This window comes from Histomonas meleagridis, assembly GCF_020186115.1.
Source record: "Histomonas meleagridis strain 2922-C6/04-10x chromosome Unknown contig_16, whole genome shotgun sequence".
Lineage (NCBI taxonomy): Eukaryota > Parabasalia > Tritrichomonadida > Dientamoebidae > Histomonas > Histomonas meleagridis.
Window position 1 is genome coordinate 1,011,935 of NW_027150781.1, and position 25,329 is coordinate 1,037,263.

At 30.0% G+C, this 25,329-nt stretch overlaps 10 protein-coding genes across 10 annotated transcripts; 5 read left to right on the top strand and 5 right to left on the bottom strand.

Moving 5' to 3' along the window:
* Nucleotides 1–816: 816 nt before the first annotated feature.
* GO595_002175 (vacuolar protein sorting protein vps66) lies at nt 817–1,533 on the top strand (the record flags this gene model as incomplete). Its single annotated transcript, XM_067915055.1, has 1 exon — nt 817–1,533. One exon carries the CDS (start codon nt 817–819, stop codon nt 1,531–1,533), a length of 717 nt encoding a protein of 238 aa, XP_067777861.1.
* A 360-nt stretch (nt 1,534–1,893) lies between these two features.
* On the bottom strand, nt 1,894–2,646 carry GO595_002176 (phosphorylase b kinase gamma catalytic chain, liver/testis isoform; the record flags this gene model as incomplete). Its single annotated transcript, XM_067915056.1, has 1 exon — nt 1,894–2,646. The coding sequence occupies one exon, from the start codon at nt 2,644–2,646 to the stop codon at nt 1,894–1,896; it is 753 nt and encodes a 250-aa protein (XP_067777862.1).
* A 405-nt stretch (nt 2,647–3,051) lies between these two features.
* GO595_002177 (phosphoprotein phosphatase) lies at nt 3,052–4,719 on the bottom strand (the record flags this gene model as incomplete). The annotated part of the gene is made up of 1 exon (XM_067915058.1): nt 3,052–4,719. The coding sequence occupies one exon, from the start codon at nt 4,717–4,719 to the stop codon at nt 3,052–3,054; it is 1,668 nt and encodes a 555-aa protein (XP_067777863.1).
* A 4,111-nt stretch (nt 4,720–8,830) lies between these two features.
* GO595_002178 (aldo/keto reductase) lies at nt 8,831–9,682 on the top strand (the record flags this gene model as incomplete). Its single annotated transcript, XM_067915059.1, has 1 exon — nt 8,831–9,682. The coding sequence occupies one exon, from the start codon at nt 8,831–8,833 to the stop codon at nt 9,680–9,682; it is 852 nt and encodes a 283-aa protein (XP_067777864.1).
* Nucleotides 9,683–11,913: 2,231 nt separating this feature from the next.
* GO595_002179 (leucine-rich repeat domain-containing protein) lies at nt 11,914–14,397 on the bottom strand (the record flags this gene model as incomplete). Its single annotated transcript, XM_067915060.1, has 1 exon — nt 11,914–14,397. One exon carries the CDS (start codon nt 14,395–14,397, stop codon nt 11,914–11,916), a length of 2,484 nt encoding a protein of 827 aa, XP_067777865.1.
* Nucleotides 14,398–15,015: 618 nt separating this feature from the next.
* On the top strand, nt 15,016–18,684 carry GO595_002180 (Kelch motif family protein; the record flags this gene model as incomplete). Its single annotated transcript, XM_067915061.1, has 1 exon — nt 15,016–18,684. One exon carries the CDS (start codon nt 15,016–15,018, stop codon nt 18,682–18,684), a length of 3,669 nt encoding a protein of 1,222 aa, XP_067777866.1.
* Nucleotides 18,685–19,207: 523 nt separating this feature from the next.
* On the bottom strand, nt 19,208–19,807 carry GO595_002181 (small GTP-binding protein; the record flags this gene model as incomplete). The annotated part of the gene is made up of 1 exon (XM_067915062.1): nt 19,208–19,807. The coding sequence occupies one exon, from the start codon at nt 19,805–19,807 to the stop codon at nt 19,208–19,210; it is 600 nt and encodes a 199-aa protein (XP_067777867.1).
* Nucleotides 19,808–20,194: 387 nt separating this feature from the next.
* Nucleotides 20,195–20,587, top strand: GO595_002182 (ribosomal protein L14; the record flags this gene model as incomplete). Its single annotated transcript, XM_067915063.1, has 1 exon — nt 20,195–20,587. One exon carries the CDS (start codon nt 20,195–20,197, stop codon nt 20,585–20,587), a length of 393 nt encoding a protein of 130 aa, XP_067777868.1.
* Nucleotides 20,588–20,845: 258 nt separating this feature from the next.
* On the bottom strand, nt 20,846–21,439 carry GO595_002183 (RNA-binding protein; the record flags this gene model as incomplete). Its single annotated transcript, XM_067915064.1, has 1 exon — nt 20,846–21,439. The coding sequence occupies one exon, from the start codon at nt 21,437–21,439 to the stop codon at nt 20,846–20,848; it is 594 nt and encodes a 197-aa protein (XP_067777869.1).
* A 907-nt stretch (nt 21,440–22,346) lies between these two features.
* Nucleotides 22,347–25,007, top strand: GO595_002184 (early endosome antigen 1; the record flags this gene model as incomplete). Its single annotated transcript, XM_067915065.1, has 1 exon — nt 22,347–25,007. One exon carries the CDS (start codon nt 22,347–22,349, stop codon nt 25,005–25,007), a length of 2,661 nt encoding a protein of 886 aa, XP_067777870.1.
* Nucleotides 25,008–25,329: the final 322 nt, after the last annotated feature.

Genomic DNA, 25,329 nt, shown 5'->3' on the forward strand with positions numbered 1-25,329 from the left:
TTAGATTTGACTTTATTAGTTTCTTGAAATTTTTCAACATCACGCATAAAATTTAAATATATATCAAAATCATTCTTTGCATTAAAAATACATATAAAAATAAATTGGCTTATAACTATATTGAATGAATGTGGACAACTATAATCAAATATGGAAATAATTGATTGAGCTGATTGAAAAATATTTTCTTTATTTAAGCCAAATATGATTCGTTGAATTGATTCAATAAGATCCATTTCTTTTGTACTATGGTTCTGATATTTTTTATTTGAATTTGTTTTTTCCATCTTAAATAAAAACTGATATGTCGGTTTTGACTCCTTTCAATTTACAACATCTTATCAAAATCGCTTGAAGATTTTCTAAATGAAAATTTATTACTTGTAAAGTGAATATAATTAAGAAAAGATTAGACATTATTAATTCCTTTTTGTTCGAGAAGTAATTCAACATTTTATGCATTACCATTATTAAATGCAACCATAAGTTTCAATTCAAATACATTTCATAACTCCAAATTTTGCTTTAAAATGAAAAATTTTTAAAACACATATAATATTATATTTAAGATAGAAAATGTTTTTGCATTATAAATGGATGATGGACCGATCAGAATTGATTCAATTATAATCGATGGAAAGTTCTGATCCCATCACTTTTCTCCATAAAGCAAGTATTAAAGATATAATAATAACTCACTTGGTAGGACTTGCAAAGGTTCCAATTTTTACTGCATTATTTACAATTTCATTCTTTTACACATTATGCTCAAAATTAATTCTTATAAAAAAAATCCGTGATTTTGTTGTCGGTAAAATGTGCGGAATTGCATATCGAGTGATGCTTTTTTTGACTGGATTATTTACTATATATGTTCAGCCAACATCTGTTACAGATCGTTTCTCAGCAGTTGCTGAAAATCGTGATCCTGAAAGCGGAGATATAATAATTGCCAATTGTTCTTCTTATCTAAACATATTATGGCTTCAATCCACGTATAATCCAATCTTTGCTATTCCTGTATCACCAACAGAAGTTGTCACCAAAACAATTCACCAACTCCTTAATGAAATATTATCGGTAAAGCCATTAACCAAAGGTAGAAAAATTACTTTCACACAATTAATTGAATATGCCAAAAAGGAGCAAAAACCAATTGTTTTATTCCCTGAAGCAGCAGTAACTAACGGCAAATGTGTTATTAAGTTCCAAACCTTTGGACAAGATACAGATTTTAGTGATACTCGATTTCACATTTTTGGATTTGTTCATTTTGATGGTAAACTTAATCCTAATTTCACAAAGGGACCTGGATTATATCATCTATTTTTAATGATTGGAAGGATTGTTTCTGGGCTGAAGGTTAAAGTAGTTGAAGAATCAGAAATACCAAAATTAGAGAACAACAAAATCGATGCAAAATGGATTTCAAAATGCAGAAACATTCTTGCAACAATTATGGGTGTGCCAATGGTTGATGTTGATGGAATGGAAATAGATAACTCTGGTGTGAAAAAAGTTCACAAAGATTAACTCATCGAATACAAATTAAACTTTTTTTAATTTATTTTTATGGTTTTGAAAATTTTAAATCTTGGAAATGAAGACTGCTTCTAATTGTAAAAGATTTGATTTTCAAAACAATTGATCTTTAATGACATAGCATAAATTTTTAAACAAAATTGAATATAAGACGTCCCAATAAAGTATCATTATTCAATCCACGAAATTATAAAGTTTTATTTTTCATGTGTTGTTTTTTTTGCGGGTAAATCACTTCAATTTTTGAATTAAGTCAAAATTTTCTTAGAAAATATTGAATAAAAAAGCAAGTTTTTGTATGATAACATTTATAAACGTACATTTACGACAAAATCAAAATTTAACAGTTATTTAGTAAATATTTAAAGCAGGCATTGAGAAAGATGGCTTAGGCCCAATTGTGTCGTTTGCTGGTATTGACTTGTTCATTATCCAAGGGTGTTTGAGAGCATCTTCAGCCGTAATCCTCTGTTCCGGGTCGACTTTGATCATTGAGTCGATAAGGTTCTTAGCTGAGCTGCTAATACCCTTCCATATGCGTGCTGGGTAGAAATATGCTCCTTTTTGTATGCATCTTCTGAGACAACTTTCAGGTGTGATTGGAAATGGAGATGTCCCACTTAAAAGTGTATACATTGTCACGCCAAGCGACCACATATCAACACTCTTATCATATGGGATATGGTTAATGATCTCTGGAGCTGCAAAACGAAGTGTTCCAACATATTCATCTAATTTTTTCCCTGGTTCAACACGTGCAGCAAGACCAAAATCACTTAATGTGATAATGGGATAACTTGAATTCACTCCTGAAACAAGTATATTTTCTGTTTTTATGTCGCGATGACAAATATTATTTTTGTGTAAATATTTAAGTGCTTTCAAAGCAGCATAAATAATGTTGCGCACCATTGACTCGCTCATTCCACCGGTACCAAGTGCTGATGTTGTCAGGAATTTGTGAGCATTTACATCGGCCAAAGGCATAACAATACATTTGAATGATTGATAATTAAAAATGTCAAGAACGCTAATAACATATTGGCAATGAAGGTCTTTCAAAATATTGATTTCTGTTTCAGAATGTTCAGAATTTATGAGCATTTTAATTGCAACCTTTTTTGAATCAGGGGATTGAGCAGCGTATACTTTTGACAAGCAAGTTTCTGATATTAAACTCAAAATCTGATAATTGTTTATAACATCACCAGGTTGAGGAAAGGATCCAACCATGAAAAATCTTGTTTTCTGGTTTGAGTGTGCGGCATAGAAATTTCAATACATTTTTCAATATTTTACACAGACGATATTAATGATTGTGTGTGAATCTCGACCGTTTAACATTATAACCGAGCAAAAGCTTTATGAACTTCGGTTTTTGAGTTGAAAATTTTGAGGGAAACATTGAAACATTTGAAGGTTAATTTTGCACAACCGTTTATTAATTTTTTTTTCTTTACTTTATTCAAATGTAATAATATTTTATTTGTTCTAATAAATAAACAGAATTTACATTTTCCAATGGAAAGGAGTTACTATCTGTGAATTTCTATTTGCTTTAAACAAAGGCATTGTAACTTTTTTCGGTACATTTGATTTCTTTTTTTGTTTTCCAACACTCACTTGATACATATCACTTGATCGATCCAAATTAAAATTAATTTGTATGTCGCCAAGTAACTTCGCTAAGTTAACAGAGCTGTCGACTTTCGCAGCTTTCCTAGCGATTGCTGCCCAACTTTTATGTATAGCTGTTGCATTAGCTAAGTCTTGTTCATTCACCTTTATCATTGTTTGAGAAATATTTTCATAAACAAATTGATCATTTTCATGCATCTTCTTTAATGCATTATGCGCAGCGTTACGAGTTTTAGGGTTCCAATGTTCGTTCATAGTTTTAGTATATGCTGAATAAACAATTGGATATATTGCGGCTGCGTTATCAATGATCTTTGGAAGGATATAAATGTCATTCCAAATTTGCATTGAAGCTTCAGCAACTTTGGAATATTTCGTTGTCGCTACTTTCGCATATAATGAAAATAATGGGTTAATAATGCTCGGGAAATCTGTGGGCGTAACACGTTCGACAATAAAATTAATTAAGTTAACAAATAGAATTTGTTTCGATGGTTTTGATTTGGGCCAATATTTAATGGTATTCTCAAATATGGACTTACAAATCGATGGATTATCATTCGATAAAAGATCAATGATCTCGGTTAAGAGTGGATAAAAAGTAGTTAAATGTTGTGAGGAATGAAGATGTACAACAACGCCATTATATATTTTAATGTAATTAGGATTTATGGGTTGTTGTGATTTGATCAGATGAATGAAAATTTTAAGAATTGGTGTGATACAAAATGGATAACATTTGTTGTCAAGATATTGGAATATACAAAAAAGCATTTTGGATAGAATATATTGCTCATCTTCATTATGCGTATCAAGATAATTTTCAATCATAGTAGAAATATAATCACGCTCATTGAGATCAGGAGCATGGAGAAGAGGAAAAATTGTGGCAATGAACTTTTTGTCAAAATGTGGATCGGTTGGTCTGATCGATTGGTATTTGGAAAGAAGATCATAAATTATGGATAAATGTGACCATGAAATATCTACCATTTGCGGCTCTTCATTTTGAAAAAGATATTTGGGATGGGTTGGGGGAATTGGACGAGTTATATTTGTATATACCATTTCAAAAAATTTGTTAATAATTTTGGTAGAAACAAGCCTGATCATTGTAGGTGATGCAAAAATATTCATTAGCTCTTTGAGTGTATCTGCTTTTATTGTTTTTGCTTCATGATCAGCTTCATCATCTGCAAAATTACATAGAGTAGAGCAAAGCTCAATCTTCTTTTTTAAAAGGCTACATTCATTTTTGTTGAAAGGAACAGTAAGAAGTGGAAGAATAGGAAATTGAATATTATCATGATGCTTTTGCTTGAATTGAACAACAGTCATTAATTTGTTTGGAATTCCTACTTCATCAAAAGGTTCATCAAATGGTTCAGATTCGCTTTTGGAATCATCAGAATCAATTGGATCAAGTGTCGGAGTACGAGCAGTATGAAACGACATTTTTTTAAAAACATTCGAAGACAGTGCTCGCTTTGGGATTGCAAGTGCTGATGTATTCCTATGGATATAGCGATTTAATTTCATTTTTTAAAAAGCAAAGGATTCGTTTGCTGATGATTTAGTAGTTGAAAAAATTGTTTTTGTTCACAATTTTTGAGGAGGCTGATGGTGTTTCCGACCACTTTTCAGAATTACGCATCGTTTGCTTGAAATTGAAAAAAACCGTTTGACGAAAGTTAACATGACAAACCGTTACATTTTTGTAAAACGGCAAGAAAATGTGCGGGGTGCTCCATAAGAAAAACAAATGGAGAAAGAACCAGATGAAATTTTATTGACCACAGCACCCGTGTTTGTGGATAAACTCAAAAAAGAAGAAGCATTTGCAATTGGATTTACTTCAGGTTTATTATCAAGAACATTATCATCTCCATTAATTAATTTTGCAAAATCAACAAACTTTTCCCAATTTAAAAATGAATTCACAAAAAATGGAATAATTTCAACATTGTGGAAAGGAAATGGACAAAATTCTATTTCATTTGGAGCAAAGTCTGCAATAGAATTTTTCACATATAATTCATTGACAAATAAAATTTCCAGAAAGTACCAACTGACTCCTTCAAAGAAAACTGTTATTGGCGTTTTTTCAAATCTTATATCTGAATTTGTAACTTTTCCACTTGTTTCATTAAAAACACATCCTCTTTCTACGTCAAACGGAATATTTTATGCTCTTGCTGAAGTTACCACAGATGATGGTCTTCTTGGTCTTTATCGCAGATTATTTCCACAATTATTATTTAGTATTCCATTAGCTTCAACAAGGTACTACCTAAAAGAAAAAATAAGCGCAAAGAGTAACAACACTATATTGAGATCATTTCTTCCAACAACAATTTCTTTTGCATTAACATATCCAACAATTTTCATCAAATCAATGCTTTGGAAACATAATGAAACTGGGCAATTTTTATATACACTTCCAGAAATTCTACATAATGCATATGAAAAGAGAGGAATTTTAGGAGTTTATGAAGGATATACAAAACAATTTTTGAAAAATGTTCCACTACTTTCTCTTCAAAATATTCTCATAGATGAAATGAAAATAGCTTATTTGAACATCAAAAACATTGTTATTGCTAGAGAAATGAAACGAAAAGAGCCATTAATTATTGAAGAACCAATTCCTGTTAAACCAAAATTTTGGAAATGGGAATGGTTTTAAAGATGAAATAGCATTTGCATATGTACTTTTTTTGTTTTTTTTTTTTTTTTTTCTTCATAAACTTTTTTTTATTTTATTTATTTTTTTGAATGTATTGTCGTACGTTAACAAAAGTACGTTTATTTTAATGTTTTCTTTAGAAGAATTTGAAGCTGATTTTAAGATTAGTGATGGTTTTTATCATATTAACTTATCAACAATTCCTTGTGAACAATTTGATTCATTTAAAGCAACACTGAATCAAATTTTAAATTCAATTGAAGGATTAACTCTTTCATGTATTTATTCACAAAACTTAGATTCCCATAATGAAGAGGAAATACAAAATTTGGTAGGCGCTTATTTTCATGGGCTATTGTATATACTTCGTAATTTGTTATTAAATTCCAAAATTTTCAAAGAAATTCAAATTGTAAATATAAAAAATAATTTAAAAGACATTATAGAACTTGCTTCATATGTAAAATTATCAAGAAACCTAATGTGCTTTTTCTTGAATGGAATCAAAATCGGAGATAATAACATTTACAAAATAACAAAACATTTAGAAGATTCTCAAATTCAATATGTGTCATTTCGCCAATGTGATTTAACAAATGAATGTATACCAACAATTGTTGAATATATCACAAACGTCAGAAAAAAGTATAAAGAAAAAGGCCTTCTTCAAATTGACCTTTCAGATAATGAAATAACGCAAAAATACTTCAATAAAGTTATTGAAGCATTGAAATCAATTCCAACAGATTCCAATAGTGAAGAATCAGAACGAGAACAATTACTTCAAGAAAATGAAGCACTAAAGATACAAATCGACAGAATGAAAGGAATGCTTGAGGAAATCCAAAATAATGATGCATTGTTTATTGTGGGTGATGGATCGTATGCGGTTATTGAGAAAATGAAAGAAATTACCAAAAGACTGAATAATCTAAAGTCTTGATGCGGATGGTAACAAAATTTTTTTAAATCAAAAAATTATACTTTACATTTCATAAGTAAATACGAATATAAAGTGTTGTAAGCAAAAAAGGCAAATACAGTTTGTCAATAAAATCATTTATATAAGGGAAATTTTCACTTTAATAAGGTATCTTCTTTTGTAAAAAATTTTCTGAAGCTATAACTGTATGCATTTTGCACATATTTTATCAAAGGAAAGTCATATATATATTTATGAAAATATATTTAACGAAATTAAAAAAAAGTGATCAATTTTTTAAAACTCATAATCCTTATCTAGATAATTCAATGAAAGTCAGGAATCATGACATAATATTATTTGATACCAAACAATTTCCCGGTGAAAACATTTGCTAAATGAGAATGCAAAAATATTTGGGCAAACGGTTGGTATTTCAATACATACCGGAACTTTTTTTGAATTACCACCGCATTTTTAAGTTCAGAAAATTTCTTGCTGCATTGAATTTTTGATTGGCAATTCATAAGTGGTTGAGGGTTTGATTCAAAAAGCACATTTATACGTACTGCATCATTATTTAAATAAATGTTGTGCATGAATCAATTTGTTCAACAAATTCCTCCTCCTAAACTTAGTTCGTTCAAAAATGTAAAGCCGCATGAAAAATTCACTGAAATAGAAGATCAACATTTAAAAGAAGTTGTAGAAAGAATTGGTGATTTTGATTGGAATGCTATTGCCCATGAAATGCCTGGAAGAAATTCACGCCAATGCAAGGAGAGATGGTGTAATTATTTATCACCAACGCTTAATACTTCTCCATGGACAATAGAAGAAGACAAGTTACTTCTCATAAAACAAATGGAACTAGGATCAAAATGGGTTAAAATATCAAAGTTCTTTAAAAATAGAACAGATGCAATGGTTAAAAACAGATTTAATGTTCTTATGAGAAAGAAAAAAAAAGGTCTTTTACCAGTTGATATGTATTCATATCCATGTCAAGCAACTACAACAGGAGATACACCTAAATTTAATGCTCAGCTAAAAACTTTCAAAGATGATGAATTCTTCTTTTTCTCAAAGCATTCATTTTTTTTCGGAAAAAATTTCGATTTTTAGCCCATATAATATCATAAAAACTTGAAGATAAATAAAGTAAAAGTGATTGATAGTTACGCTTTGTTCATAATATAAATAAAATATACTTTATGTTTTTTTGATATTATTGAAACAGGTTAGTATATAATTTCATATACTTTTTTTTTAGATATTTAAAAAAAATATTCGAAAATGTGTAATATTTGTTCTTTTTGTTTTATATCTAATTTCCGAAGTTGTGACCAATATTAGAATTTGATATTCTAACATTTTATTTGAACGATCTTATATATCAAGATATTTATCTATTAAAACAATATTTTTCATGAAGTTTTTCTAATTTTTAAAATAGCTTACAGTACTTTTTCTTTAGTTCATTAGCTTTTGGTTTATATATTTCAATTTGATTTTTAAGATTAAATATAATTTTACGTCATACTCAATTTTAAAAATCATCATTCAATCTAATTCCATAATTCATCGATTTTCTCAAACCAGAAAATCAATTCTCATAATAATCTTTATATATACACAAATATTTTTTGTAAGTTGAAATGATTTTATTCACTTGGAAGAAAAAGTGGAATCGATTTCGTTCTTTGATACAAAATCAACTTTTTGTGTCAGAAAGCGTGAAAATGGTCACTTTTCGATGGACGGCATCGGAATTTTTTGCTTTATCTTTGTATATTTATATGATTTTCAGTATGCAATGAAAGTACTTGATAAATTCAGTACAGATATCAATGTGTAAATAAAATCATTTAATAAATTCATAGTTCTGGATTGGGTATAACAATAAAAAACCGTTATATTCGAACTCCGATAAATTTTGATAATATGTTATTAAAAATTTTGCGACGATAAAATATTTTGTATAGTACGATAGTCCACAATTTTTAAGAAATTTTTTTTCTTGTTTATTTCACTTTAATAAAATGATGAAGACAAAGCTGAACAATGGCGTTGAAATACCATTACTTGGTTTTGGCGTTTTCCAAGTTACGGATTCCAAACAATGCAAGGAGGTAGTTCTTGAAGCAATCAAAGCAGGCTATCGCTTAATCGATACAGCTGCAGTTTACGAAAATGAAGAAGCTGTTGGCGAAGCTATCAGAGAATCAGGTGTTCCACGTGAAGAACTCTTCATTACATCAAAATTATGGGTTCAAGATTATGGATATGAAAAGACAAAGAAAGCATTCGAAACATCATTGAAGAAACTCGGTCTTGAATACATTGATATGTATCTTCTTCACCAAGCATACAGTGATTATTATGGTGCTTGGAGAGCATTAACCGAATTATATGAAGCAGGTAAGATTCGTGCAATTGGTGTTTCAAACTTTTATCCAGACCGCCTTCAAGATCTGGTAATGAACAACAAAGTTGTGCCAGCTGTAAATCAAGTTGAATGTCATCCATTTTACCAAAAGACACCAGCTATTAAGCACATGGAAGAATTAGGAGTTAAATGTGAGGCATGGGGACCATTTGCTGAGGCAGGAAGAGGAATCTTCACCAATCCTGTTTTAGTTGGAATCGCTAAAAAGCATAACAAATCAGTTGCCCAAGTCATCCTTCGTTGGAACGTTCAAAGAGGTGTAATTGTTATTCCCAAATCTGTTCATAAGGAACGTATTATTGAAAACTTCAACATTTGGGACTTTCAATTGGATAAAGATGACATGGATGCCATTGCTGCCCTTGATACAGGAGAGAGCACAATCATTGACCATTACAATTATGGTATAATCAGATATTGCAATACACACAAGATTCATGACTAAAAATGAACTTACAACATTTTTTGAACGTTAATTTTGAATGCTTTCTCAACGATAAATTTTAATGAATGAAAAATAATCGTATTTATATTTAAAAATAATTGGAAATTCACCAAATTTCACAGGTGTAAATAAAGCATTCAAAAAAAGCAAACAGTCAGCGGTTCGATTCACTGCATATACGATCGTATAATATTTTTTTAATTTTTTGCGAGAGAAAAAAATTGTAATATAACAAATATTATATATGATCTCACATTGATCATATATAAAAATGTTCATTAAGTTTTCGAATAATTCATATGAAAAATTCAAATTTCCATATATAATCAATCTAAATTATTATGAAAGAACATGTAGTAACTCCCAATGATATAAATAATTAATTTTTTTGAGATATAATCATATTATTATAAACCTTTAACAGGATCATATTTTAATATTATCAAATGTATGTATAATATTTGATGATTGTCTTATATATTTTTTCCACTTATATATGGAATCATTATGCTATATGCAAAAGTGAAAAAGATCGAAATCTTGTTGATTCTGTATAATCACACAGATAAACTTTCTTATGAAAATTTAATCATTTTTATTCTAAAATTTCGAATGAAATTAATGTTTATGAATTTATAACGTAATGTAAATGTCTTTTTCTTCAACATAATTTCCTTCACTGCTTTGCTTATTATTTCTTTTTCGATTTATTAGAAATACTATTAAAATGACAATTAATATAATAGCGACAGGAACACATACTCCAACAGCTATTGCAACAGTATTATTTTTATTTTCTTCGATTTTGCTTATTTCAAAGTTATAATAAGATAACGTAAAATTAGAATAATTGCCAATTATATTCACGCTATTCCCAATTTCAACATATAATAAATTCCATTGAGCAAAAGCATCTGATGGAATTTCACTAGCATTTCAACTGATGATAATGCGTGATAAATTATTTTTGTTTGTTTGCTTTTTCAAAACCACTTGAATTATAAATAACAAATGTATCATTCTCGATACTTAGTGCGTGGAATATTTATGATAAAAATATCAAGCAGCCTAAAAAAAATTTAAAATTACTTTTTGCTTTTAAATTGTATTTGGATACAGGATAAATAATTTTGTTAAATAGAAGAATTAATGAAAAAATAACATTAATTTCAAAAATAATATAGTTGTCGTTTTGTGATAATGCAAATGCAGTGGATTTTATTTTATTGCATTGACAATACGAAAAATGTTGACATGAAAGCGATATATTAATACCTATCAACATTTGGGACAACATCAAAAATAATAGATATTTGAGAAGAGCTCTTCTTTCAATTTACGTTTCAGATTGTGAGGCTAGCTTTTTATTAACTTTTTGATGAGCCAGAGCGAATGGCGAAATTTCACAACAAATTGATCAACAATCCTTCTTATAAATTTAATTTAAAAATAAAAATTTCACATTTATCAGAAATAATATTGATCATAACATATATGAAATACTTAATATTCTAATTCTACATCAAAAGCACCCATCCGATAATAAAATAAACAGTCAAGTGTTTTGAGACTAACGTACTATCTCTATTTGCAATATCAAAATTAAACAAAAATATCTTCATTAATATACAAATTTCCTCAAATTTTTCAAATACATTTGATATTCGAATACCTATTTCATATTATGTTAAAATATTATGCTTAGAATTTAAAGAATGAAGTACAAATTTCACCATAATAGAAAAATTGATTACCCACAAATTCAAAACTTTTTCCTTCTTGCTTCAGGGTATTTATCTAATATTTTTTTCAGATACTTCAATCATTTCATTATTTGGTTACATCAATTTTGATTTTGTACGGAAATATTTTAGTTTCATACTTACATTAGATCTGCATATTTAGATAAAGCAAGCAATTTCAAGAATTTAATTGAAATTCCAAATGAACCACTCACATATATGGAACATATTTAAGGATGCAGTCCAGTAAATTGCATGAAAACGATTATTTCCATAATTTGTGAACAATATTTTAATGTTAATTATTTCATTTTATCACTTATATTATCCGTCTCTAATCATTTTAAGTTTCACATAAATGATTTCATCAAATATTTTCTCTACATAAAACAGTAATTTATTACATTTACATAAAGAGCAAATGCAATCTCATAAAACCATAAAACAAAATTTCATTAGTTGCGTCTGAGTTTTACCCAACGTTAGTGTTTAAATGAGGTTGGCAACATTGTCATCAACCTCCTTGAAGCCGTCGGACTTCCTCTTCTTACGTATTATCATGATAACGATGAAGATGATTGCAGCCACAATGACCACAATGACGACACTGATGATAGCGATTTCAGCTTTTGTAAGTCCTGTGCGCTGTGCCTCGCTTGTGCTTTCGGATGTATGTTCAGTTTCAGTTTCTTCGGTGACATCAGTTGACGCTTCTGTTGCTGTTCCTGTAGTTACTTCAGATGTAGCTTCTGATGTTGTTGGCACTTCTGTTGTTGTTACTTCTGTAGTTACTTCTGATGTAGCTTCTGTTGTTGTTTCGGTTGTGACTTCTGATGTTGTTGGCACTTCTGTTGTTGTTTCATTAGTTACTTCAGTTGTGATTTCGGTTGTAAATTCTGTTGTTGTTTCGTTTGTTGTTTCAGTTGTTGGCACTTCTGTTGTTGTTTCATTAGTTACTTCAGTTGTGATTTCGGTTGTAAATTCTGTTGTTGTTTCGTTTGTTGTTTCAGTTGTTGGCACTTCTGTTGTTGTTTCATTAGTTACTTCAGTTGTGACTTCGGTTGTAAATTCAGTTGTTGGTTCTTCTGTTGTTGTTTCGTTTGTTGTTTCAGTTGTGACTTCAGTTGTGACTTCGGATGTAATTGGTGGAAGTTCTGTTGTTGTTTCGTTTGTTGGCTCTAATCCACAAATTGCTTCGATTTCGGAGAACTCACTGCTGATGTTATATCCTGCAAATGTTTCATTCACATAACCATCTGGAACATATACAACTGAAACATTTGTGTTCTCAAAGATCATTTCTTCAGTTTCTGGCTCAACAGTTCCGCAATAAACAACTTGTTCAAGTGATGCACAGCCAGAGAATGCCGACTCTTTAATTGAACATTTTGCTTTAATTGCTATTGATGTAAGTGCTGTGTTTGAAAATGCAGCCTTTCCAATTGATGTAACTGCATCGATATCAATTTTCTCAAGTGATTTCAAGTCGCAGAATGTATATGCTTCGATTGTTGATATTGACTTAGATAATTGAACATTTGTGACAGCAGTGCATCCATAAAATGAATATGTTCCAAGCGAATAAACGGAATCTGGAATTATAACTTCAGTTAATGAGGTACAAAATGCAAATGCATATGTTGATATGGTATTAACATTTTCGGGAATTTCAATTGTAGGTAATAAACTGCAGTTATAAAATGTATTGGGTTCAATGGTTTGAAGACCTGTTGGAAGTTGAACTTTTGTAAGTGAAATACAGTTATAAAATGCATCAGAGCCAATGGTTGCTGATGGATTAACGATAGAAACTTCGCTAAGTGAGGTGCACGTGTGAAATGCGCCTTGGCAAATTTTTACGACGGCTTGGCCGATAGTAACGGTCGCCATTGACGTGCACTTTTCAAATGCAAATGAACCAATGATTGTAACAGAGTCAGGAATTACAACTTGGGTAAGACCAATACAACCAGAAAATGCATATGATCCGATTTTTTCAACACCATTTTCAATTATGACATTTAATAATCCAGTGCATGAAATAAATGCATTGGATCCAATCTCTTTAACATTACCAGGAATTGTGATTGAGGTAAGTTTGTTGCAATGACGGAATGCATTATCAGAAATTATTTGAACAGTTTCTGGAATAGTGATATTTCCTTCTTTAGCCATGGGGCACAGGATGACTTCATCGCCTGACTTAGAATAAAGAATTCCATCAATGGATGAATAATGTGTATTATTTTCAGAAACTTCAATTGAAGCAAGACTTGTACACTGATCGAATGCATATGAACCAATAGAATTAACTCCTTTTCCAATTTGAACTTGTGTAAGTTTACCACAATTTTGGAATGCATTTGAACCAATTAATGTTGTTATATCTGGAATAACAATTGCAGTGAGTTCACCACAGTCAGCAAGAGCGTATTCTCCAATAGTAACAACTGTAGATGGAATTTGAATTTCTGTCATTTTTTGGCATGATCTAAAAGCGTTAGAACCAATAAAGGTAACACCTTCTGGGATTTCAACTTTTCCTTCTTTACCTTCTGGGCAGAGAATTAACTTTGTCTTATCTTTGGAATAAATGATTCCTTCAACTGAAACAAAATGTGTGTTATTCTCATCAACATCAATTGCAGTCAATCCAGTGCATCCTTTGAATGCATAAGAAGCTATTGTTTCAACACTTGCACCAATTTTAACAGATGCCAAATTCAAACAATTTTTGAAAGCCTCAAAACCAATTGTTTTTAATGAATCTCCTGTTTCAACGGATGTTAAGTTTTCGAATCCTTCGAAAGCAGCTTGACCAATTGCGGTAACGTTTGATTCAATTTTGATAGCAATTGCACCAATGTATTCTTGAACTAAATCTTTTTTAATTACATCTTCATCAGAAATTGTTAATGTATTATTTTCGAATATGTATGTGGACAATCCTAAGACTGTAAACAGCGCAAACATGTTCAATGTGAATTTTCTGAGCCGATCAGTTCATTTTGCAAAAAGAAGGTTAACTCAAATTTGAACGGACGATCGGAACTGACAAATAAAAATGGATTTTTATTCATGTTTTAAATATAAAACTGATATGATAAGTTTTCGTTGTTGTTGGCAAAGAGGAACCTGATACGTAGTTTCTGAGTTTTTCATATAAATTTTATTTTGAATTTGCAATGTGATCTTTAATTAATTTTTCTGATCTCAACTAAGCATCAAAAAGACTTAAAATAAATAGAAATTGATCTAGTGCTAGTTAGTAACAGACTTGTTAACAATGAAGTAGTTAAATATGATAATTTCAATTATAATTTAATTAAACTTTTTAATGATACAAAAAAAATTAGGATATGTGAACTTACTCAATTACTGAAAATGAATAGAAAATTGTTTATATAGAAAGATAAATCAAAAAAACGCGACTGCCAGGACTCGAACCCAGAATCTTACCCTCCGGAGGGGCACGCCCTATCCAATTAGGCCACAATCGCCTACAAAGTATTTAATTTTTTAGATTTTATGATGTTATTTTTAGCATACAGTCGGAGCATTTTTGTCACTTTTAATTCAATTATTATTTGAATGACGATTTGCATCGCCAAGCCAGATAAACCAAACCAACTTATAAAAATCAAAGAAGTTGATCCTTCATCATCCAACACTGTACGGCCATCTGACATTCTTACTTATCTTAAAAGTAAAGATGAAATTATGGCTATACATACACCTTATTTTCGAGAACCAATCAGCGCTGGTGATATGAAATCCAATTTAATTATCACGTATCCAGTACTTATTTGTGCCCAAAAAGTTGATAAATATCCACCTCCTCCATACCATATTTGTCTTTTTCCAAAGACCAAAACGGACACATATGCCATATTTATTCCCATCAAAACTCAATTAAAGGAGACTTTTCCTGATATGGAGATTTCATTTTCAAGTTCAGAACTTGAATCATGGAAAGCATCAGATCTTTTACAACATTGTATTCAACAGTTTTTCCCAAATTCTGTTGACAGCAAGCTTCTTATAGATGACAAAGAATTAACTGGGGATCCATCCTTCAAAGAAATATATCAAAATAATTTCAAAGATCGTCTCATGCATTCATCTCAAAATGTTCTATCATTTTATTCCGAAGTTCCTGATGAAATGGTCAAGAAAGTCAAAACACGGTGTCATTTAGCGGCCGAAATAATCAGCAGTGAAAATTCATTTGTTCATGACATCCAACAAATTCAAGACTATTGGTATCCTGAGATCAAGAAATCGGAGATGTTTGACAACATTCAACTTCGATTAATTTTCCGAGATATTCAACCACTTTTGACACTTCACTCAGAACTTTTATCAGAGCTTAAGAGTGTCAAAGTTGATTATGACTCACAATTTGGTGCAATATTTTTAAATTATGTTCAACGATTTAAGATCTCAGCGCCGTTTATTTCAAATTATAAAACAATTGATGAATTAATCAAACGCAAAATCTCAAACTCAATGTTTGTCGAACGAAAGTTTGCCGAAATCGAATCGAATAATCCTGAAGAAAATGGCAGAGATTTCTTATCATATTATATTACGCCAGTTCAACGATATCCACGTTATCCATTATTAATTCGTGACTTAGATAAAAATACACCCAATTTTCATCCCGATAAAAAGTTCTTATCAATGGCATTACAAGACATAGATAATGCTAATAAAGACATTGATCATACATCACATCGAGTTAAACAATTAATATTATTAGAAGCTATTCAAAAAGAACTTCCCGATTCCTTTTTCTTAATGGAAGAAGGGCGTGAAATTATTACACAACAACAAGTCCGAGTTATTAAACCTAAGTTAGGTAATGCAGTATTATATTTATTTTCGGATATTATATTATTAGTAGGGAAAGGAAAACGTATAATAATCGATGTACATGCAAGTGAATTCCGATTTATGAATTTACAAAATAATGAATCATTAAGTATAATATATGAAAATACTAATTCATGTTATAAGATAATGTTCAATAATTTAGAAGATAAGAAACTTTGGTTTGATTCATTTTATGAAATTCGGACAAAATTATTATCCAATATAATGTGTCCAAATAAATTTGTTAAATGGACTGAAGTTGATGAATCATATTATCCAGTGTTTAATCATGATGGATGTCTTATTAAAGATACAATACAATTCTTTGGTGGTAAGAATGAAAATACTCCATATTCTCAAACATTAATTAAATATGATCAAAATAATAATAATTGGTCAACACAATCATTAAATATTACACCAAGACAATATCATACATTTTGTTCGAATGATGAAAATGCTTATATAGTATTTGGTGAAGGTAAAAATGGAGTATTAAGTGATATTTGGCATTATAATATTAAGACGAATGAATGGGATCAAGAAGTCCTTGATATAAACTTAGCAAGATATGGACATTCTTGTATAATATATAATAATTTATTATATATTTTCGGTGGGAAAGATAAGAAAAATCGTTTAAATAATGATATCTTAATATATGATCCTAAAACAAAATATATACAAATATCACCAAAAAGTAATAATTGTCCTCCACCAATATGTTTTCATTCAGTTATATTAAATAATGATAAAATGATAGTAATAGGTGGTCAAGGTGAGAAATCAGTATATTATGGGACTATTTATATATATTCAATTGATAATAATTCATGGGAAAAAATTAATTTGGATATTCCTGAAAGAGCTTTTCATAGATCAGTAATTTTAGGTGAAGCTTTGTTTATAATTGGTGGCGAAAATAAACAAGGACCTCAACAATCATTAGCAATTAATATTAAAGATTGGTCTAAAATTGATTTCCAAACATTCGGTAATGCTCCACCTATAAATTCACATTTCGCTTTGGTTAAAACTGGTAATAATTGCGCAATAATGTACGGTGGAATTGATCCTTTTGGGAAATCATCTTTATGTTGTAGTTGGAATATTGATAATGAAGAAGGATTTTCTGCTTCAAGAAAATATGTAGAACCAGTAGATAAAGAAAAACGAATTTGCGTTTCATTACAACTTGATGAAAATAGTTCTTCATCAAATGCTCCTCCACCTCCACCACCTCCTCCGCCTCCGCCACCACCTCCTCCACCTCCACCGCCACCAAAAGAAATTCCTAAACTTAATACTGTGTTACAAAGTTCACCAGAACAACAACAACAACAACAGCAGCCTAAGTTCCAACCAGCAATGAATACAATGATATCTGCTGATGAAATTGCAAATATGAAACTTCGCTTACGTAAGAAAAATGCTGCGACAACATTACCAAGTACGAACACACCAAATAATAATAATAATAATAATACAGCACAAGCAGAACCTGCACCAGTTAAACAAGTATGGAATCTTAAAATACGTAAAAGTTCTACAACTACTAATAACAGTGAAAACAATAATAATAATAATACAAATGATCAAGCAAATATTAAACAACAAATGAGAAGACCTACACAAGTACCAATGGCAAGAAATTCACTGAATGTTATAACAGAAACTAATCCCAATAATTCGCCAATAGCTGCACGCCATTCACATAATGCATCAATGATATCGCAAATTTCGCCTCACATAATGCAACAACAACAACAATCGCCTTTAGCATCACAACAACAATCACCTTTAGTTTCTTCTGCTTCAAATAATGACATTTGTAATACCACACAACAATTGCAAGCACCACATCGCAGAGATGTACATCCATTACGTAGAACTGACGCGTTTTCTCAAATTATCAAACAGCCATTGAATATTAATGAAGATATTAAAGATGATAAATCTACAATAAGTATAGGCCAAAGATTTAAACCTGGTGAAATTTATAAATTGGCAAATGTTGACGTATCTTCATTAACTGCAATCGAAGAATCATCAGTGAGATTTAAAGCAAAGAAATTATATGAAGTAATGCATCAAAATCAGGAAATGAAAAGTGAAATAGACCGTTTATCAAACGATAGAATAAACATCAAAGTGGTTAACGGTCGCTCAAATGAAATTAAAATTATTAGAGCAAATGTTACTTCAGAAAGTTTGGATGAAACAATCCAAAAAATTTGCGAATTGTTTAGCGCAAAAGCAGAAAATCTTCAGGTGGTTTTAAATAACAATAATAAAACGAATCTATGCCAAAAAACATACAACGATGCAATAGAAGAGGTTAAAAAGGGATTGGCATCATCAATAAGAATTATTTCGGATATATGAATTTGTTTACTTAATTATCAGTAAAATTGGATTTTGCAAAATTGTTCTTTTGTTTTGGTTTTATGGGTGTGTAAATGCTTTTGCGGGAATTTTTATGGTTTGGATTACCTTTTTAGTTCTTGGCGGCTCTACTTTTCTTTCTACTTTATCATTATATAAAATATTGATGGTGGGATTATCACCAAGATCGGTCAGTTTAGTTTCATCTGATAGAGGGTTCTGTTTTTGAACCCATTTATATTTGTCTATTGAATCATCTGGAAAACGTTTGATAAAAGCATCTTTTAGATCTTTTATGGTTTCTCCTTTGTACATTTCAAAATAAGCATTAAATCCAGAAAGGATTTTCTTGACGTGCACCACCATGATTTGGCTTTGTTTATCCATTTGAAGAACGTTAAAAATAAAAGTGTTAAAAAACATTTTGGACTTAGTATTTAAATTTCAGATTTCGAAAATAAAATCATTCCTAAATCAAAAAATTAAAGTTGAAATTTATATGCTTTAAAATACAATACGATAATCAACAACATCGAGAATTTTTCATCTGTTCTTGTTTAACTTGGTTCTTTGATACGTATAACTGATATTGGAGAGCTTCGTCTGCTTCAACTAATTTGTTGACAGCAAGATCAAACATCTCTTCAATACCAACACCTGTTAAGGCACTTGTTTCTTGAACAAGTGCTCCACATTTGTCAGCCAAGTCATTATATTCTTTTGGTTGGATTTGTCGATCACTTTCAAGATCAGCTTTATTTGCAACTATAACAACCATCATTCCTTTGTTCCCATAATCTCGAACAAGCTTAATCCATTCCTCTACGTTCTTAAAAGTTGAACGAGAAGTAATATCAAATACAACAAAAGCAATGGATGCATTCTGAAAATATATAGGAGCTAATGAATGATAAGCTTCTTGCCCTGCCGTATCCCAAATTCTAAGTTCTATTTCTGTTCCGTCGGCTAACTGAAATATTTTTGTTTGATATGCAGCATTTATTGTTGGTTGAATTTCAAATGGAAATGCTTTGGTACAATATTTAACAACTAGGCTTGACTTTCCGACAGAAGAATCTCCAATAAAAACCAATTTAATGTTTGGCCTTGTCTTATTATCCATTGTTTATTGATGTCCGTTAGTGTTGTTTATTTAACGTTCATTTGCATTTCGAATGATTTATATTTAACAATAATTTTCGCAGTTAAAAGTGATTCACACACCTAAACATGTTGATCTTCCAGAATTCTAATAACATTATACAATAATTTAAAGGTAACTCTCGAAAATAATAAATTTATTTTATAGGAATATCTTATTAAAATGAGATAGGAATATAATTTTGGTAATCTGCTATATCTAAATTTTTTGTAGGAATTTAAATACTTCTCTGGAATTATAAAATAAAAATCTATGATATGAAAATCTTAAGATTGTTATTCCAAGAATTTATCAATTCAAACAAACATTGTGAATTAATATAACCGCTTTGGCTGACCTTTTGTTCTAATGCCTTACACACAATTTGTCGAATTTGGACGTGTCGCCCTCGTTTCATATGGCCCACTTGCTGATAAGCTTGCTGTCATTGTCGATATTGTTGATGATAAGCGCGTTATGATCGATGTCATTGGATGCAACGAACCTCGTCAAATGATCCCAATCAAACGTCTAAAACTCACAGACATTGTTGTCAAAATCGAACGTGCTGCTAACAAGGAAGCAGTTGCAGCTGCTGTTAAGGATGCAGATGCAGTTGCCAAATTCGAAGAAACAAAATGGGGAAAGAATCTTAAGGCTGCTGCTGCTAAGGCTCAAATGAACGATTTCCAACGTTTCAAGCATGCTAAACTTGCTGCCAAGCGTGCTCAACTCGTTAAAGAACAACTTGCTAAAAATTAAGTAAATCATACCCCAAATGGAAAGCATAAAGTTTTTTTTTTTTTTTTTTTTGCAAATCAAACGTTCTTTCAACAGAAGTCAATGAATATCCCAAATTCGAATTGGAGGGAAAAATTAATTAGATGAATATAAAATTCCGTAATTTTTTTTTTTTTTTTTTTGTTAATTATGAAAATGTTTACAATTTATTATGTTAATTAATTAGTTAAATTAAATGAGAAATAGTGAACTGAAACCATTCATTAATGTTTATTGACTTCATTGCTTGGCTTCGGTTTTTCTGGCACGGCGGAAACGACGGAACCTACGTGGTCTTGGTGGAGAATCGAAGTCACGCCTAGCAGCACGAACATTAGATTCAGCACCATTAAGTGTGATTTTAGTTACTTCGCCAACAACCTTATCCCTCTCTTCTTTGGATGATAACTTAACGAAGGCAAATCCAAACCTTTCGCCTTTGTTGAAAAATGGAATCTTAGCATCAACAATTTTATATGCCTTGAATGCTTCCTTTAAGTTATCAATTGTTGTTCCTTCTGGGATACCACCAATGAAGATAGTATCATTCTTGTGTTGGACTGGAGGTCTAGCTTGTTGAACATGAAGGTTACGTCCGTCGAGTTGAAGTGTATCCTTGTTGGCATTTATGGCAGCATTGAAGCCATCAACATTCTCGAATTCAACGAATCCAATGCCTCTAGAAACAATGTTACCACGGAACTTTTCAGATAAAATGCGTGAATCCTTGACTTTACCATAAGTAGAAAAGAATTTGCTGAGGCCTTCAGCAGTAGTTTTATAGTTAATGTTGGAAACGAAGATTGTCTTTGGTTCCAAAGCTTGAGTTGACATGAACAGTGTGGTCGGAAAAAAAGTGCCTTCACACAAAAAGTAAAATGCCAAGAAATTTTCAGGTGGAAAAATGACAAAATTTCCAAAAATGAACGTTATTTTGTATTGTTTTAAAATCAACAAAGAAAAATAAAAGTAAACGGAATGTGGCACTTTTGAATAGAATTAGGGCATTCCAAAAAAGTTTTTTTCACCTATGTCTTCAAATCTCAACAATGGTGATGAAGCTAGCAATGAAAATCAACTAGATTTGGAAAATATGGTTCATAAATTAAAATCAGAAAATGAAAATATCTCAAAAGAATATAATGAAATAATTCATCTTCTAGGTCGTTTTAATGAAGAAATTTTTAATTTACATGATTCAATGCAATTAACTTTAGAAAAAAATAGTGAATTTGAAGCTCAAATAGAAATTGATCGTAAAAAAAAGGAAGAATATAAGATCACGATATCAAGACTTGAACATGTTAAAGAAATACTAGAGCTTCGAATTAAACAATTACAAGAAGATTTTCAGCAAACTAAACAAATACATCAAATGAATGAACAGTTGAAATTTGACAATTACCAACTTGAAGAAAAGATTAAAAGATTTCAAAAAGAAATTACCTTTAATAATGAACAAATTGAAACCATTCAAAACCAAAATAATGAATTGCAAAAAATGTTATCTCAAAATAACGAATTAATAAATAATAAAGCGAATGAACAATTCCAACAATTTAAAGAAGCACTTAGTGAAAAGTTGAATATCCAAGCAATTTATCATATCTTTGAAAATTACATCCAGCAAACAAATGTAATCAAAGATAATTTTAATTCCGAGCAAACATTTAATGTAATTAAAGAAGGGAACGGACAATTTTTAGATATCATTGTTCATGTTTTTCAAATTATATCTGAAATGACTGGAATCGATCTTAATTTTAATGATGCAACTCAATTAATCAAACAATCTAATGAACAAATAACAAAGATGTATCTTGATAATATTGGTAAATCCGTTAATGATGATAATTCAGATTTTATCCAAAAGCTTAATGAGCGAACAAAAGAGTATATCAACATCATTGGCCCACTTAATTCTGAAATATTTGACATAAGAACGGATTCTAATACACTTTATGAAACATATCTTTCTACAAAATCTTCATTAAACGAAATTCAAACAAAGTTAGACAATTTGGACAAAGAAAATGGAACACTAAAAATTGCAATTGAAGATAAAAATAATCAAATTGAATATCTTCAAACTGAGCTCAATAAGAAAAACACAGAAAATGCTAAATTAATAGAAACAAATCAATCAACTACAGGTGATCTCAAATCCGAAATTTATAAATTATTTACTGAACTTGAAGAAAGACGTTCCAGAGATGGTGAAATCAAAGGAATTGAAACAGAAAGAACACAAATGATAAATGATATTGGTTCATTTGAAGTCCAAATTTATGAACTTCAAACACAATTAAATAATACGCAAAACCAAAATTCACTTTTATTAAAACAAATTTCCGAAATTCGTGAAGAAAAAGAAACTCAAAAGAATCAATTTTTATATGAAATCGAAAAAGAACGAACCAAATCAATTGAAACTGAAAATCTTAAATGGAAAATTGAGTCACTAATTAAAGAGAAAGAAATAATATTACAAAGAATAGCATCTGATAAAGAAGTACGCGAAGCAATTGAACAACTTAAAACAGAAAACGAAAATTTGAAGACGCAAAAAATTAATTTAGAAAAACAACTTCAAATTTCACGAATTGAACATAAGCAATTAACAAATTCCATTTCAAACTCTGAAAACATTGAAATTCGACGTTTAGAAGATGAAAAACTTGAATTATTATCACGAATTTCAGTATTAGAGTCACAAATACAACTTAAATCAGTGAAACAAAAAGATGCTGAAATGGCATTACTTGAGAAACAATTACAACAAAAACAAAAAGAATTTAATGAATTACAAAACAATTTTTCGAATTTACAAACAGAAAACTTAAAACTAACAAAAGAAATTGAGAAAAATAAAGAAGAAATTAATCAAAGTGATTTGAAATGTTCGGAACTTGAATACCAACTTGAAAAATCACAAAACAAAGAACAAGAAACTATTCTTAAAAATGAGATCGAACGACTTCAAAATGAAATTAATGTATTTGATCTTAAACATGAACAAATTCAACATGAATTAGAAAGCTCACAAAAAGAAAATGAAGAACTTCACCAAAAAATTAATATTCATATTGAGAATGAGAAAACGCTTCATGAAATGCTTTCTAATACACAACTTCAAACGACACAATCAGACACTACAAATATAATAAATCGAGCGCAAATTATTAAGTTAAATCAAAAGATTAGTGAACTTGAAGCAATTATTCGATCACTTCAATCTAATAAAGAAGAATTACTTAATACAATTTCCGAGAATAACATACGACATAAACATGAACTTGATATTTTATCACAAAGCATTCAAAGCGTAGATAATAATAAAGCACAAATCGAAATTGTTACAACACTTAATACAAAAATTATAGATTTAACTAATAAATCAAAACAATATCTTTCACAATATCAAAATGAATCAGCAGATCATTATAATACAAAACAAAACTTAATAAAATCGGAAGCAAATTATTCCGAATTATCACAACGTTATCGAAACATTGAATGTGATTATTCATGTTTAATCGAATCACTTACGAAACTATTTAAGTGTATGCCATCAACTTCATCAATTATTACTGCTGCTACACGCGCATCTAAAACATGTGAAAGTTATAATAACATTATCGAAAATAATAAAAAACTTGAAAACGAATTACGTAAAGCAAATCAAATGCCGAACTTTTTAAATTATCGATTAAAACAAACGGAATTTTGTTTAGAATTAGAAAGAAAGAAATGCGATGTATTAAACTTGAAATTAAATTCATCGAAAACACAAAAACAAAATTTAACATTCGCTGCTGATTTCTTATTAAATGTAATCGAAAAGGCTTCGGATAAAAACATTAAGTCAATGGCTTCGATTTTGTTATCGAAAGTTGATACAAATGATGGATCAGATTCTGAATTATGGAATGAATTCGCGTCAATGCTTTTAACACCGAAAGTTGACGTAAAACAAGTAGAAGGATTATTAAGAATTAAAATCGAAGAAAAATTACAAATAATGAACAGAATTATGGAAAAAATTCAAAAACTTGATAATAATTTTAATGATGTAAAATCAAAAATTGGATTTTATAAGGCTAAGAAAGAACATAAAAAGAAAATTATAAGTAAATATAAACCACCTTCTACACCAAAAAATATCGGTTCACTATACGAAAGATCTCTGAAGCCAAGAACGCCATTACCCGTCCATAACGATCTCGAGGGTACCCCATTCCAAAACCGAAAACCGTTCAGGGTGCCCCTAACGGCGATTAAATCGTCTTATGAAAACACTGACTATTCAAATAATGCTTTAGGAAAGAAATCTTCATTAAAGTTGCCAAAGCATAATAGCCCATACGGTGTAAATCCAATACCTGCTCGATCTTATTATTAATCAAAAAGATTTCTTGATATATCTATCCAAACGAATTTTAAAATATTTAATAAAAACTTTGATTTTTTTCTTGTAGGGTATTTCAAAATCATTATGCAACATACTAAAGTTGGAATAATAATTTTAAATTAATAAAGACAAAACACTTTATTTTCATATCACAATTCTGGGATGTCATCTTCAATGCGTTTTTCATATGTTGAATAAAAGTTTCCGATCTTAATGAAAATTATAATCAAAAAATTATCAACCTGATTTACAGGAGATATCATGTGATGTCTTGTTTTATAATTCCAAAGCACTATATCCTGTTTGAAAAAGT